The sequence below is a fragment of the Misgurnus anguillicaudatus genome, chromosome 8 (assembly GCF_027580225.2).
Source record: "Misgurnus anguillicaudatus chromosome 8, ASM2758022v2, whole genome shotgun sequence".
Taxonomy (NCBI): Eukaryota; Metazoa; Chordata; class Actinopteri; order Cypriniformes; family Cobitidae; genus Misgurnus; species Misgurnus anguillicaudatus.
In genome coordinates this window covers 5175555-5192329 of record NC_073344.2, presented here as the reverse complement: position 1 = coordinate 5192329, position 16775 = coordinate 5175555, and the positions used below count along the sequence as shown (strand labels likewise).

Genomic DNA, 16775 nt, shown 5'->3' with positions numbered 1-16775 from the left:
GTTAAATGTAAACAAACTGACATATAAATGGTTATAATTTTCACAAATTTAATTAAATGTATGACCTTTCAATGTCATTATGCTTTATGTGTCGTTTGGGATCGTTGCAATTTTAAACTGCATTTAAACTGTAAACTGTTGGGGTCCAATAAAGTCTAATAAATTGAGAAAAATCCTGGAATGTTTTCCTCAAAAAACTTAATTACTTCTCTATGAAGTGAAAATACAGCTAAACCAGCTTGCTACACCAGCAAAACCAGCTAAAACCAGGTTGCTGGTCTTGACTGGATTTTTCAGTAGGGATCTCAAGTCCATTTGGTAATATGAAAATATTATGACTACATAGTCCTCCAGTATCCCATATACCTTTTCGGAGTATGACCTCCCGAGGTTCTTCTGTGAAGTAGGAGGCGCGTGGTTGCGTGCGCATGCTCACGCTTGTGTGTGAGTTTGCTGGTGTGCTGCCTTGGTGCTTTTGCTGCGTGGTGCTGGATGATGGCTGCGTCGAAGCCTGTAGAGCCTCAGACCGGGAGTGGGCTCCCCCGCTGGCAGCTGGCACTTTTAGTAGGGACCCCAATCGTCCTCGGCGTTGGAGCGGTGTACCTCTGGAACCGAAGCCGTGGCAAAGAGAACCAAGGGAAAAGGAATGGGGAAAGGAAAACTCCCGAAGGCAGCGCTAGCCCAGTTCAGGGCCAGCACGGTGCCAGCAACCCAGAGCTGGAGAACATGGTAATGCGCCAAATTATAAAAGCATAACTGTTACTTTCTTTTTTCTTAATGCAGCGCGAGAATTTATTTGAGATCTCGTATTTATATTCATAAACGTTTTCTTAACACACCTAATCTACCACATACTCATTCAAGGACAACTAGCTTGGGTGCATTAGCCATTTAGCTAACGAGCTTCGAAATCGTGCGTGTGCTCAGGAACTGTGGTGTGAAGAAGTAATGTCAGGTGTTTTGGGGTTGATATGACCCTTTGAAATGAAAGGTATATGTTGATTTTTATACCTTAATGTTCGCCGATCTTGAATGAAAATCTAGTGCGGTGTACTGTAGTATTTCTACAGAAAATCCAGCGCTGTGTATGGGGCGGAGAAGCAGTAAAAGTGGTGCAAATGCAGTGTGACATCTTGTCAGTTTCGTTTGTTAATCGTTATTCCTGTACCTCTTACATTTGTTTATGACGTATTGACAGTGTCGCGACAATTCAATGGTTGCATTTAAGTTAAACTCTTTGAAGTGTGTCGAACGTGAAGCAAAAACTGCTTTAAATGCACGTCTACAGAAAAAGAGATGAAATGCACAATATGTACACCTGTTGATGCATTAAAGACTGGTGACATAACTGCAGAAAAGGTAGAGAATTGAATGGGATTCCATTTGAAAAAGGAAATTAAACTACAAATACAGCAAGTAAGGCTACTCTTTAGTGTATAGAGCAGGGTTATTCAATTAGTTGGTCTTGGGGGCCAGTTCATGAAAAGCATCTGAAATGAGGGGCCGGAGATATAACAGTGATGTAACGGGGATATACATTTTCCTACATTTAAACATACTAATGTTATATTTTGAAACTACATAAAAACAAAATCAGTGCATTGTACAATATGCTTTTTCTACAAACATGTATTTTGAGACTGCATTCAACAACATTAGTGCATTGTTAGATGTCTAAGTAGGCTTTTTCTACATCCAGACATGTTCATATGTTATTAATAAATGTTTTAATTTATTTAATATTTTAAAAATTGCATAACAACATAAGTGCATTGTAAGATGCCCAAGTAAGCTTTATTCTACATTTAAATAGGTAAATAAGATCCATATCACACTCATTGAGAATTTAACTTACTCACTTAAGTACACATAACAAAACAGTTTATAATATGGAACATAATTGTTTTATGCTGTTTTTTGTCAAAGTTAATTATTACAGTAGCCTTATTTAAACTACAACAGCCATCTTAATAATTGGCAAACATTAGGTTACCTTCTAATCAGACAGAATATGTTTTTAGATTGTGCAAGAGCAGTAAAATCAGGTGTATGTTTGTCAGCATGATACACATACAGTAGTGCAGGTGCTGGGCTGTGAGCGATGGGCGATTAACTGTTAACTTACTCGTTTTAATTGCATTCTTGTGTGAGAACGTTGACTCGCATAATATTTGAGCCGTGGTCTGCTTTGAATTTTGGAGAAACGGCAGGATCTTTTTGTCTAGTTCACAAAATCGTTTCAACGAGTTTCCTTATAAGACATCTAACGTAAATGTCATTGTGGATAAGCAAGTCATCATTGAGCTGATATATCAGACAACAATTGACGGAAAAGGCAATGTTTTTAAGCTGGAAGTGCAACAAATAAAGTTAAAACAGCCATAGAGACCCGTCTCTTAACTCACCACTGTCAGCTATCGCATCTTGAGACCCCCTGCTCGCGTTGAACTTGTGGACCAAAGCGCGAATATAAACACGTGAAACAGCTGCTCGCATCGCACCAGTCACGTGACTCGCGCTCTGCAGCGCATGCTGTATGAAACAGATGCGCGCGCATCAACTCGTAACTGTAGGGCCCGTTGTCTAACTTACTAAATTTATTCTAGAGGTGTCTTTTTTACAGGCTACATAAAGGGCCGGGTCAAATTACCTGGGGGGGCCGGGTTTGGCCCGCGGGCTGCCAATTGAATAGCCCTGGTATAGAGATTGTGAAGCTGATTTTTACTGTTTTGACATGTCGGCTTCTAGTCTGTGAAAACAACTTTTATTTATAAATCGAACATAATACAGAATAGAAATGACTTCAGATCAAACAAGGATTAGGATTTAATCAGGAAGAAATAACATTACAAAATATATACCTTTAAACTGGCTTAAAATATTTTTAAAGTCATTAAGATATGCATATAATAAAACACCAAAAATATAAAACTAGATAGAAAAGTTTGTTGACAAACTTTATGTTGGCTTGCCAAAGCGTAGCCTGTACGTTTAAAAAGGTTTGACAGATGTATAGTTTAGTAGGCTATCTGGCTGTTAGTATGTTTAAGTATGAAGCTAGCCTGATTTAGCATGAAGCTAGCATGATTAGCCTGAAGCTAGCATGAAGCTAACATGGTTAACATGAAGCAAGCATCAAGTTAGCATGATTAGCATGAAGATAGCATGATGCTAACATGAAATAGCATGAAGCTAACATGATGCTAACATGAATAAGCATGAAGCTAACATGATGCTAACATGAATTAGCATGAAGCTAGCATGATGCTAACATGAATTAGCATGAAGCTAGCATGATGCTAACATGAATTAGCATGAAGCTAACATGAATTAGCATGAAGCTAGCATGATGCTAACATGAATTAGCATGAAGCTAGCATGATGCTAACATGAATTAGCATGAAGCTAGCATGATGCTAATATGAATTAGCATGAAGCTAGCATGATGCTAACATGAATTAGCATGAAGCTAGCATGAAGCTAGCATGATGCTAACATGAATTAGCATGAAGCTAGCATGATGCTAACATGAATTAGCATGATGTTAACATGAATTAGCATGAAGCTAGCATGATGCTAATATGAATTAACATGAAGCTAACATGATGCTAACATGAATTAGCATGAAGCTAGCATGATGTTAACATGAATTAACATGAAGCTAACGTGATGCTAACATGAAGCTTACATGATGTTAACATGAATTAGCATGAAGCTAGCATGATGCTAACATAAATTAGCATGATGCTAACGTGAATTAGCATGAAGCTAGCATGATGCTAACATGAATTAGCATGAAGTTAGCATGTTGCTAACATTAATTAGCATGAAGCTAACATGATGCTAACATGAATTAGCATTAAGCTAGCATGATGCTAACATAAATTAGCATGAAGCTACCATGATGCTAACATGAATTAGCATGAAGTTAGCATGATGCTAACATGAATTTGCATAAAGCTAACATGATGCTAACATGAATAAGCATGAAGTTAGCAAGATTTATGATGAAATTAGCATGAAGCTAGCATGAAACTAGCATGAAGCTAGTATGACTTAGCATGAAACTAGCATAAGGCTAACATGACCAAAAGACCCAACCCCCATGTCTCTATGATGTTCGGATCCAGAGATATAAGGCTTTGTTTATTATGTTGCTAGGGTGCTCATATTTGGTTGCTAGGGGCGTGGCTTAATACCTCAATAAGAATCCTTAGAGACTGATTGGATGCCTGAGTAAAATGAGCCCACCCCCATGTCTCTGTGACACTGTGCTGCAAAGATATCCATCTGGGCATTTTATAATGGCAGTCTATGGGAGATGTTGCTAGGGTACCCAAAAATGGTTGCTAGGGGCGTGGCTTAACAGCTTTGAGACGATCCAGAGAGACTGATTGGATGCCTGAGTAAAATGAGCCCACCCCCATGTCTCTACGACACTCTAAAGTGAAGATATTCCATCTGGGACGCTTTTATTCCCTTATATGGGCACGTTCCTTGCCCCATTATAAGTCAATGGGGAAATTTGGGTGTCTCTTACACCCCAGGGGTGAGACTTACACCCCAATGTGATGTATGTTCTTACAGAGCATGCCAGCCTCTTCAAATGTGGTAACCCACAAGTTTCTACAAATTTCTCGCTTGCAGCTATGACCCGTCAAAGTTTGTCGCAATGTTAAGTCAATGGAAAATTTGGGGTGTTTGAGCGCCCCGTTTAGGAATTCGGTAGGTCCCATCAGTTAGAAAAGATATAGCATAAATCTACATACCAGTCTTAAAAGTTTTGTAAAGTTTTGTGGGTGTAGCTTGAAAGCTCTAGGAGGAGTTACTGTTAGAAAAAGTGTGGACCAGAAGAATAATAATAACTAGATAAGTACATTTCCTGAAGAAAATGTGAGTGGTGCTTGCCGTGGCAAAATTCTGGGTAACATATATGATTATACTCCAAGCCAAAAGTAAAACGATCCAACTCCGGTGTCTCTACGATGTTCTGATGCTGAGATATAAGGCTATGTTTATCTGGTTGCTAGGGTACTGAATTTGGTTGCTAGGGAAAAAATTGCCATCCACTAGTGATTACCCTCCGAGTCACGAGTCAAACGGTCCAACCCCCGTAAAATATTATGACAGCTTTGGTCACTCACAAGCTTAAAACTGCAATCAGAAGTTGTAAATAACTTTGAACTCACAATTCAATGTTTGTAATATTGTTAAGTAGTAACTTAAACCAGATTTATTCTGCTGCAGGTGCACAAGATCAACACATTTCAGATGAAAGCACTGGACTCTCATTATCACATGTCACATTACTCTTCAGGTCTATTAGATCCTTCAGTCACGCAACAGAAATGTTTAACTGTATTTTTTCACCTTCTTTATCTTTATATGAGAAAAGTAACAACAGAGGCACTGCATAGAGACCAAAAATGTATGATTTGGTTTAATAATTAAGAGCACTGATGACTGTGCTTTTACGGTTTATATAATATATCTTGCACCCAGGAAATACAAAATTGTTCGTAAGGTTATAGGGATTTGCAGCTTTTAAACTCAGGCACTTAATCCAAAAAGAGATTGTAAACAATGTCCATAGTTTATATCGTTTATGGGGAGGTGCTTCTCGGCACAAAGTGTCAATCCCATGATTATTTATGAATCTGATACACAGAAGATGCAGATCAGCTGTGAAAAGCAAACGGAGCATACACTTCAATACGCTTTAATACTAAGACGGTGGCTGTGTCCGAAAGCTATGAAATGCTGCCTTTGGAGGCTGCATTTCAAGACAGGAAAGCATCAAGGTACGTCCGAATCCAGTGTTTGCATTACTCCTCATCTCCTGAAATACTTTCATCTGATTGAATATAAAGGCAACATGTATGTATCATTTACTGCCTTCCATGTCCCACAATGCTATGCGTGTGCGTGCATGAGGAGGTGGATTGGATGAACATGATCAAGTTCGAAAAAAATAAAATGGCGGCAAAATAAAAGCTTGGAGCACAGTTTTGTATAAATTCAAATTGAATATTTACTTTTAGTTTAAAATTTCGCTTCTTGGAGCTCCCTTTATGCACAAACACTGCCTTTAAGTCATTGCCTGATTGAGCAGTGAGGCAACAATTCAGCTGCCTATGCTTTCGGACGCAGATAAAGATTGGATAGATTTTCTGGTGTGTTTGATCAGGGTTGGAGCTAAACTCTGCAGGACTGCGGCTCTAGGACCAAACCTGGCTTTGTCTAAAATGAAATCAATAATAATCCTAACTGGGTAATGGAAAAGAGTCAATATTTAGTTTTTCTTTGAACTCACTTTCATCCACTCACAATAGTTATGTTTACATTTTGTCAATCTGACTGAATTTAATCCGATTGAAGGTTACGACATTACAGTTTACATGCAAAATAAACATAACAATATTATTAAAATGTTGGTATGCATGTACATTCTATATAATCCGAACCAAACGTCTGCGCAAGCGCACAGCCAGGGTTGCCAGATTCACGTATCAAAACTAGCCCTATGGACATTTAGAACTAGCCCAAAAGCATCCCAATGAACATTTACAGCTCAAATACCAATAACCAATGAATGTATTCTTTTTATCTTTTACATGTAGAAAAAATCAGAACCCCCGGAGACAGTTTAATCTTTAAACAGTAGCCCAAATCTGAACTTGAAAAAAGCAGAGGACTTGGCAACGCCACCCAGGGCGCAGCGTATCTCGTCAAGTTCATGCTTTATCTCTGGATAAATGTACAAAGTTGAGTTAGAGAAAGTTTTTCTTAAGATATTTCAGATATAGGCAATCGAAACCATTTTCAAATTGCACGAAACTGTTGATTGATTTATGTAGCCTATTGCTATGAAAGTACAAATGAACGCTGCAGAATGTACAGCGAGTGTATACGGCGTGTGTGTGAGTCTATTACCTACTTAATGCATGGTGCGATTGCCTTGCTATTGCATGTTTTTGTGACGAGTCACGAGAATTACGTGAGACGTAAATAAGAGGTAAATATAAGACGTGAACTTGAGGACAAATGTTCTGCGCATATTGACAATGTATTTTTGCATTCGATTGAGAAAATACTACGATTCACGCGTTTACATGCATACTTTTCTCCTGCTGATCGGATCACATATAGAACTACACCACCCCCTTTAATACGAACAAAATTTTAATGCGATCGACCCCAATCGTATGGATTAAGGTGTTTACATGAAGGCTTTTCAATACGATTGAGCCATCAATACGATTACAAACGGATTATTTGGTTGCATGTAAATGTAGCTGATGTGAGGCTTACTATATGATGCTAATGAGTGACCTTGTATTGGTTGATAATCTTTAGAGCCCAACCAATATGCGTTTTTTGTTTTTGGAGGGGGGATGCCAAAACAGATATTAGGGAGTAAAAAAGACTGATAATTATATATTGGCTGGTATTCTTTAGTATATTATAGTACAGTAAAGTTATACTACAGTATATTAAACTACAGTGCTGTACGTACTACGTAGAATACAGTATATACATTAACAGAATATACTATATATAAATAAATACATTTTTTGCAGCGATCACTCAAATGTGGTGGTGATCAAACACTTATATTGACATGACAGAGATATGTAATATAGGCAGGGTGTTTAACAATGTAACAATAAATTGTATTATTCAAAATGAGTCTGATATCAGTGTACTAAACAGTTAACTTGACTTATTATAAATAACTTTCAAATACAAACAGAACAACACACACACACAAACACACACACACACATATAACTTGAATCATTGGCAGTTTTGACAAGAATAAAGTTATATTGCACTTGAAAAGGGAAAACTTATGGTTTCATTGTTTAATAGCTTTACAGTAAGTTATGTACTACACAAATTAGTTAGAAACGTGCCATTAAGAAGACAAGGCTTGACTGACAACATACTAATGTGTAATGTACTGCACAACATTTTTATAACGCAAACCCACTGTGTTCTGTGTGGACTTTGGACTTTAATAAAACTGAAGTGTCTGCTCTCCGCCTCTTTTATTTTGCTAGGGTGTAAAAGTTGCTCTGAAATATCCGAGAAAGCCTTTTGAGCATGTTCAGAAACAACACAAGCAGCTGTACTTTCACATACTGTAATATTAATGCATGACTTCACATCAGTTTAAACCCGTCATTTATTCTGCTCGCATAATTTCAAACGAGACGGATTATAAACACCATGTGTAAACGGGAATGTCTCTCTCGTCCTTCAATCAATCAAAACGCTTCTTAATACCAGGTGAAAAATGGCGTGAAGACATCGCTTCACTGCTGCCGTCTGAATAAGAGACCCACTTACTGAACTGAAAGGGTTGGCTGGTGTCACTACAGTGAGTGACATGGGTCACCAGTAGGAAACAATGGAGTTTACTCTACTGGACAAACAAGTACTGGCATCATTCAAACACATTTTTGTTTTGTGTAAAAAAACATTCATATCGGCTGCATATCTGTGGCGTATACGCCGATACAGATATATCTGCGACAGGCTTATATCGGCAAAACGAAAAATAAGTCATGCTGTAATAAACTTACTGTACTATGTTAAGTAGTATGTTTGTCTTTGTAGTTTTCAGTGACTAACATAAAGTATTTTTGGATACAATTTCTCTGTTGTTGAGTCCTTTGTATGTGTTGTATTATAATTTTTGTACTGGATCAGATTAGATGCTAGGATGCTTTTTTAAAAGTCTCTCTTCACACAGACATGTTAAGTTGGTAGCATATGTTATATACATTCTACAATATCATATATATTATCATTCAGTGTGATGTCGTGCGTTAATTGAAAATATTTTTTGTCCGTCATTTCAGAGTCCTCTTGACAAAGCACAGTCTGCTAAGAATAGGGGCAACAAGTATTTCAAGGCTGGCAAATATGACCAAGCTATCCAGTGCTACACAGAAGCCATCAGCGTGTGTCCCAAAGAACAGAAGGGAGATCTGTCCACCTTTTATCAAAATAGAGCTGCAGCCTTTGAGCAACAGGTTTGTCTAGATCACATAACCATTCATAATATCAAATACAAAACAACAACAACAACTAAATGATTTTTATTAATTTTTGTGTTTAAGATGAAATGGACAGAGGTCATACAGGACTGCTCTCAGGCAGTGGAGCTGAATCCTCGCTATGTGAAAGCACTTTTTAGGCGTGCCAAAGCATTAGAAAAACTGGATAACAAGAAGGAGTGCCTAGAAGGTTAGTTATTGGTTATTTGAATTAACCTTCATTCTCAACTGCTGTTTAATGTTTTTACTCTTTGGTATTTAAAATTTACTGTACAGTTTTGAATGATATATTTGAATAAAAGGTTCACAAACAATATGGTGATACCTGCCGGAGACTTATTTAATGGTCGGTCAAAAGGTAATATTTAATGCTTTTTGTAGATGTGACTGCAGTATGTATTCTGGAAGCTTTCCAAAACCAGCAGAGCATGCTACTGGCAGACAAGGTGCTGAAACAATTGGGAAAAGAGAAGGCCAAAGAAAAATACAAGGTAGGACAGAGATTCAAATCTTAAACTTTTTCATTTAAAGGTAATCATTTGTATTTATTACACCTTTTAATTCTTTTGTGCTGGCTTTTCTCAGAACCGGGAGCCTCTTATGCCATCTCCTCAGTTTATCAAGTCCTATTTCAGCTCTTTTACTGATGACATCATCTCCCAGCCCCTACAGAAGGGTGAGAAAAAGGATGAGGATAAAGACAAAGAGGGTGAAGCTGCAGAAGTCACAGGAAGGTGAGAGGACATTATAAATATTTTTTGACATTTATAAAAATGTTTGTATACATTGTCTCTCTGTCGCTCTCTCTCTCTCTCCGTGTGTGTGAGTGAATTTTTGTACGCCGGCATTGTCATGTTTAATTTGTCATTGGTTGGATGTTTATGTGTACTTAACTAGGGCTGCACGATTAATTAAAACATACATAAATGTGATCTTCATTTTAAATGACGGCGATTCACTTGCATAATGCAGTATTTCCCTGTATTCAGATGCTGCGTTCACGTGTTCAGTATTTACATTACAATCCAAGATGCTATAATATCAGTCAAACTTGCTAACACACACTCATACAGGGTAAAACCAAACACTATTCTTTCACCAATCAGACCCGATCGTTTCTGTCCTCTCTCATCTCATTTGCGGCGTTCCGCTGTCACTCGCGTGACGTATAACAAGGCGGCAGACCTAAACACAGTCGTTTACTTGGTGCATTTGGAGTCGCAATTTTCACAAAAAAGAGAGGATAAACAAGCGTCATAGTGGCGACGGAGAAAGTGACGATGCAACAACATTGATTTCGAAAGAAGGCAAGGAAATTAGTTAACTCCGTACGTTTCTAAATCGGAAGGCTGCAGCCTCCGGAGCTCACATCTGCAGGCTGCATACGTCATTAGGCCTTGAAGCCTGGTTCATTCGAGTTAACGGAGCATTAAATTCGCAAGTCATACTACAACAATTTATATTTAACTAAAAATAGTAGTCAACTTTATAACGTTAATTGTTAATATTCCTGAATTATGATGCGCAGCTTAAAAATGCGACCTCCACAGGCTGCAGCCTTCAGATTGAGAAACGGACACTGTGTCACCACCACAAGTTCCCCATTAGAAAGGGTTTTTAGCACGAGGGGAACATTGTAACATGTATGTGTTTCTCTCTGATGCCTCAAAATGTTGATTGTTTTGTCTTTTAAAGGTTTAGTGTTTTTTAAGGTTGGCCAGATCGATAGTACAAAAAGCACAAAGTCCTGAAAGTCCTGTAGCACATTTTTTTAAAGTTAAGTGCATAATAAATGTTTTTGTAAAAAGAAGAGAATCGGCATTTTAGCATGAATCATGCAGCCCTATACTTATCAATAAATTTGGATGTTTTGGATCAAAATTATCTCCTATCTAAATAAATATAAGTTATTAATTACTAGTTATAAATTTAGTTACAGTATTAAACCATTGTTTTCTCAGCTCGGGCTACCTTAAGGCTAAACAGTATATGGAGGAGGAGAACTATGACAAGATCATCAGTGAGTGCACAAAGGAGATAGAGTCTGGAGGCAGGTACACAGCTGAAGCACTTCTGCTAAGAGCCACCTTCTATCTGCTGATTGGCAATGCTACAGCTGCGCAGCCTGACCTTGACCGTGTCATCAACATGGATGATGCCAGTGTCAAGGTAACCTGAATAACCATACCATGAGTTAACCAAAAAACTGATTTTAGCAGCTGCCACTTATGAATTTGTAATAAGGCAAGAATGAAATGACATCACTAATTTTCAACTATATTACTCTGCATCTTCTAGTAGTTTGCTAACTATGTCTAGTGTAATCATCATAACTACATGTGTAGCATTAATAATGAATTGAGCCATTCCAATTAAAAAAAATAAAGTTTATAAGCTTTAACTCTATATCCCTTGGATATTTATGTATTTTTGTCATGCATGTTGCTTGATGTGTTTCAGTTGCGTGCCAATGCACTTATTAAGCGTGGAAGCATGTACATGCAGCAACAGCAGCCCCAGCTTTCTACGGAGGACTTCAATATGGCTGCAGAATTAGACCACCGTAATGCAGATGTATACCACCACAGGGGACAGGTACTGACAAAGCTTAAAACGTATGGCTTGTTGTAAGAATGTATGATCTTAGAAACGTTAACGACTAATTCCAAATGCTGTTCATTATTTTTACCCAATCAAAAACATTTGCCGAATGAGTTTTAATTAGTAAGAAAACAACACTTTTAATGCATAGTTTATTCTTTATCCTTAAGATGTTTGTAAACATAGCCTCTGAATATTATAGTAATGTTACTTGATGAGATTTTGTTCAATTTGCAGTTACAAAACAAGATTTTTAATTGTATAAATATATTTAGCATATTCTGTGATATTTTTTCATTTATCAGTTAAAGATTCTGTTGGACCAGGTAGAGGAGGCTGTGGGAGATTTTGATGAATGTATAAAACTTCGACCAGACTCTGCTCTTGCCCAGGCCCAGAAGTGCTTTGCATTGGTGAGTGTCAAACAGATGGGTCTGTTTGTACCTTTTAAAGACCTTTCACGCTGAGCATGATGAAACAAAGTGAAAGTGAAACGAGATGAATACAAGCAATAGATCCCTATCGAGCCATTCACACCAGACGAGATCATTTGTACAAAGCAAGGATTTTTTTCCCCAGTGTGTCCTGGCAATGAAACCAGCTGTCCAGTTATGAGTTTTAGATCATTTGTCTTGAGCCACTGCTGCTAAAACACATAATGGTGAAGCACATAAACTGTCTGAAAACCCGAAACTCTAGAAGTACACACACTGAAGAAGGGTCAGGATTGCCATACAGCAAGGGGCATACATTTAAAGCTCACATAACACACGCTGTTTCTGCATTTCTGATGTTAATCGGGGGTACCTATAGAGTAGTATTACATTCTATATATCTGCGAAGAGTCTTTAGTTTAATCAGATTTATAAAAGAAAGATTAGCTTTACCGATTCTTTCCAATAACGGACGGGAGGGACTGCGGTTACACCCACTGAGTGGCAAAAGACAGCGGTAGCATTTGAGTACAGGGTGACATCGACGAAAACGCGTCTAAATGGGAAAAAACTGTTGTGCGATACTGTACTAACAGATTAACAAGAATTCGGAGCTATCGTTTTGCAGACTTCCAAAAAACACCAACAGGAGAAGTAAATTGATTGTTCATGCCAAGGTCCACAGACCACAGGTGGGTTGACAAGTTGCTAGGGTCACGATCAAGCAAAGTTTTTACTTTCTTCTAAAAAATTTTTCAAGTATTTGTATTTTATTCGTGTTTTTCTTTGGAAAACATACATTCCAATGCATATTAACATAATTTTTACTCGATTACATTTCATAAATAATACCTTTTTGTTTTATTTAATATTTAAGTAAAAGTACACAATTTAAATGTAATTAGGTATTAAATACATTTTAATTTGCAATATTAAAGAATACACAGTATGATTCTATGCTTTAGAATGTAGTGAAGTAATGTTTTTCCCAATACAAACCATCTAATAAAGCACAGATGCTTGGAAAATGTAACTAATGTAACGAAGTATTGTCCACCTCTGCTATCAAGTCCAACTAAATTCAATTTAAGCTAATAATAGTCAATTTTACTGGCATTTTTGCAGCACCCGCAATGAAAACCAGTCATATTGTTGAACATTTGCCACTCAACAGGGCGAGTTCCGGCCTGGTCATGTGGAAAAGTGACATCAATGCATACCCTCTATAGAAACCCCTGAAACGTCAGCTGGAGCCGTAATCGAAAGTGCATTCGGCAGAGAAATACTCTGTAACACGCCCAACTGCTTTTTTGACACTTTGCCTATGTCTAGCATGAGGAAACAACTCTATAACTGTGTTAATAAGTCAGAATGCATGAAATACCATTGAACCACCCCTTTAAATATATAGGCTACTATATATAATTTTAGAAACACCACACTCGTACCAGACCATTTTCTTGTTGAAGTGATACACAGGCATAAATACATTCTGACATTATCTCAAATCACCTTTATTTTATTATTAATGATACAGCATTTTTTTAATCTGTCTGTATAACTCCTGGTGTTTCTTTAGGCACCGGTAGATCCAATATCAGCATCTTGTTCAAGCAAAACCACAGCAAACTTGTCTGCAGTACTCAAAACTTAATTTGCCTGTGTTTCTATGAGATTTAAGTTCTCCTATGGAAAAGTCAGAAAGCTAATCAGCTTAAAAGTTTTCAGTTGTGTGCAAGGGGGAAATTTGTTTCACTTCACCTCAAGTGTTTTTTTTCTGGCACTGTTCAGCAGTTTCAATGTTTATTAGAGAAATGTGCCTTATAAATGATGTGAAACCTTTGCTTATTAGATAATATTCCTCTCTATTGACAACTAAAACAACCTAATATAAGCAATTCTAGCATTTATTAATTGTAAACATGGATATAATTGGTTATTTTTCATAGTACAGACAGGCCTACACTGGAAACAACCCATCCCAGGTTCAAAAAGCCATGGATGGATTTGAGGATGTGATTAGGAGGTTTCCAAAGTGTGCCGAGGGCTATGCTCTATATGCACAGGCACTGATGCTTCCGTTAATTTATTTTAGATTAAAAACCATTTATTGACATTTTAATGCATTGCATCATATATATATATATATATATATATATATATATATATATATATATATATATATATATATATATATATATATATATATATATATATATATATATATATATATATATATATATATATATATATATATATATATATATATATATATATATATATATATATAAAATTCTTTTTTTTTTCTTTTGTAGGCACTAACTGACCAGCAGCAGTTTGGTAAAGCAGATGACATGTATGACAAATGTATCGAACTAGAGCCTGACAATGCTACAACATATGTACACAAAGGGTTAGTTAATGCTTTTTGTTTTTAAAGACTTGTGTGTTTATGCATCAGAGTTCTGAGAAACAAAAATCTGATCAGTTGTATTTGTGTGTTTTTCTTATGTGAACAGTCTATTGCAGCTTCAGTGGAAACAGGATCTTGAAATGGGTCTTGAACTTATTAGCAAAGCCATTGAAATTGACAACAAATGTGATTTTGCTTATGAAACGATGGGAACCATTGAAGTCCAAAGGTTTGTTCATGCCAAAATGTTACATTGCTTACCCTGAGCACATAATAACCCCTTTTAACCTGTTTCCTTCTATGTTAAATATTGATTTTTATTGAATACTTTTATATGCTTGGGAAATACATTTTTGGGAGTGTGATTTTTCAGATTTTTTTTTTTGTTGTTGTCTCCAAAGAGGCAATCTGGACAAGGCTATAGATATGTTCAACAAGGCCATTAACTTGGCCAAGTCAGAGATGGAGATGGCCCATCTCTACTCCCTGTGTGATGCTGCTTATGCCCAAACCGAGGTGGCCAAGAAGTATGGTCTCAAACCTCCCACGCTATAACTCTTGCCACTTTTCATCACTATCTACTGCCGGGCCAGATTACACATCCAATATCCCAAGTTTGATTTCTTTAACTTTATAAAAAATTATCATCAATGAAAATGAAGGCGGAACAGCTTTTGCTACCATAAGTTTTCACCAGTGTTGACAGGAGGACTGCAAGCTGGCATGGAAATGATGTGGGAGTGGTGTATGGAGCAACACAATTTAAAAATGGCAAACAATGAGAAAGATTGGTTGAAAGAAACTGATGGCTGCTCTGTTGGATATTACATCATTAGTGGTTTAGTTTGCATAAGTCTTGTGACTTATGAACAGCACTAATTTGTTCATGTTCGACCTTCCTTGCCAATTGGTGTGACAAAATGTGAATCTTTTTGATTTAATTAACTCATCACAATGGACTAGAATTTGCAATCATTCATTTTTACTTTATTTTTCTTTCTAGACACCAGGTTCAGTAATTAAAGTCAGTGTACATCATCAGCAGGACTGCATTATAGATTCATGGTTTGATTCTGTAATAAGCAAAGTTTTGTCCTAACACTGTCATGTCCTAGCACCCTATTTTCATCGTTGTATGGGAAATGCAGGATTAAACTTTTAGTTCATGTATTTGTGTTATAATCAGTTCTTACTTTGTTGAAAGGCGGTTAATATCAAGCTGAAGTTATACAATGGGCTGTAAAGTAATTATTTGTTTTTTGCCCTGCATTTTGGGATTATCTGGGATTGTTGCTTTTTCTTTTAATATTCTGTGCAGCATCAGTGTTTCACTAAAAAATAAATGTCAATGTAAATTATTACAACTATTTTAATCCTATACACAAAGGTAATCCTTCTCAGAAAAGCATAATTATTTGAGTATTTTTTTTCAAGGGAAAATACAACTAAAATAATTTGACCCAGTGTTTCCAAAATAAAGCACTAAGATTTTTAAAAGAAGCTTAGCTTCAACAATTCAATGTAATGTTTTTGTGCAAGAGAATCTATAAACATTGTAAATCACAAAAAATACATTCCTTTATTTTTTTTAACTGCACATTTTGTTTAGATGCTCTGTGAAATAAAAAACTCATGGCGGGGTATTTTGAGGAATGGCTTCCTTCTTGGAATGTCTCAGTTCAAGACTATAATGTACGTGTAACATCTAAGAGCAAAGTGCTACTTTTTCCCTCTCTGGTCTCTTGCTCACTTTAACGCTATTTTTTTTAGAGATATTTAGAGTCTTTAGAATCATTATAAAAATGGCCTGATCATATTTAGGAACGATTTATAGTTTGGTGTACATTTTTTAAACCATGATTTATTTTTAAACACTACATAGGTAATCAAATATCTTCACTTTGTATATATTGCAACAAAGTTCACTATTGGCATCCTTTTAAACATCCTCAAAATCAAACATAAAAATAATTTATATCTTTAAAAATAATAGCCTACAACAACATAAATCATAATTAATGTAGCCTTATCTTTCAGGTCTCTAATCTTGTAACATAACCATGTTTTTTACGCAAACCATGGCTATAATTTTGCAGAATGAAGCTTGAAGTTCAACCTGACCTAATAAGTTTACAAAAATAATTGATAAATTGCCTATGCATGACTTTTGGCTGTTAAAGTCTACATGTTTATTTTCCCCAGCCTGGTCAATTTGCATTTGATTCATTTTACATACAGACTTATTTGAGGAGCAAGAAGTAA

General features: G+C 36.5%; 1 protein-coding gene across 1 annotated transcript; it reads left to right on the top strand.

Moving 5' to 3' along the window:
* The first annotated feature begins 392 nt into the window (after positions 1–392).
* tomm70a (translocase of outer mitochondrial membrane 70 homolog A (S. cerevisiae)) lies at positions 393–16211 on the top strand. Its single transcript, XM_055214303.2, has 12 exons — positions 393–729; positions 8868–9041; positions 9129–9255; positions 9447–9556; positions 9651–9799; positions 11027–11234; positions 11526–11660; positions 11972–12079; positions 14050–14166; positions 14416–14513; positions 14620–14742; positions 14915–16211. Exons 1-12 carry the CDS (start codon positions 493–495, stop codon positions 15066–15068), a joined length of 1740 nt encoding a protein of 579 aa, XP_055070278.1. The 5' UTR covers positions 393–492; the 3' UTR covers positions 15069–16211.
* The last annotated feature ends 564 nt before the right edge of the window (positions 16212–16775 follow it).

Bases quoted from the DNA above. Each gene is read 5' to 3' on its own strand.
- tomm70a (XM_055214303.2), top strand. From the start codon at position 493: ATGATGGCTGCGTCGAAGCCTGTAGAGCCTCAGACCGGGAGTGGGCTC. The intron at 9,256-9,446 runs GTTAGTTATTGG...TGCTTTTTGTAG, and splicing joins CAAGAAGGAGTGCCTAGAAG to ATGTGACTGCAGTATGTATT. The intron at 12,080-14,049 runs GTGAGTGTCAAA...TATTTTTCATAG, and splicing joins CCCAGAAGTGCTTTGCATTG to TACAGACAGGCCTACACTGG.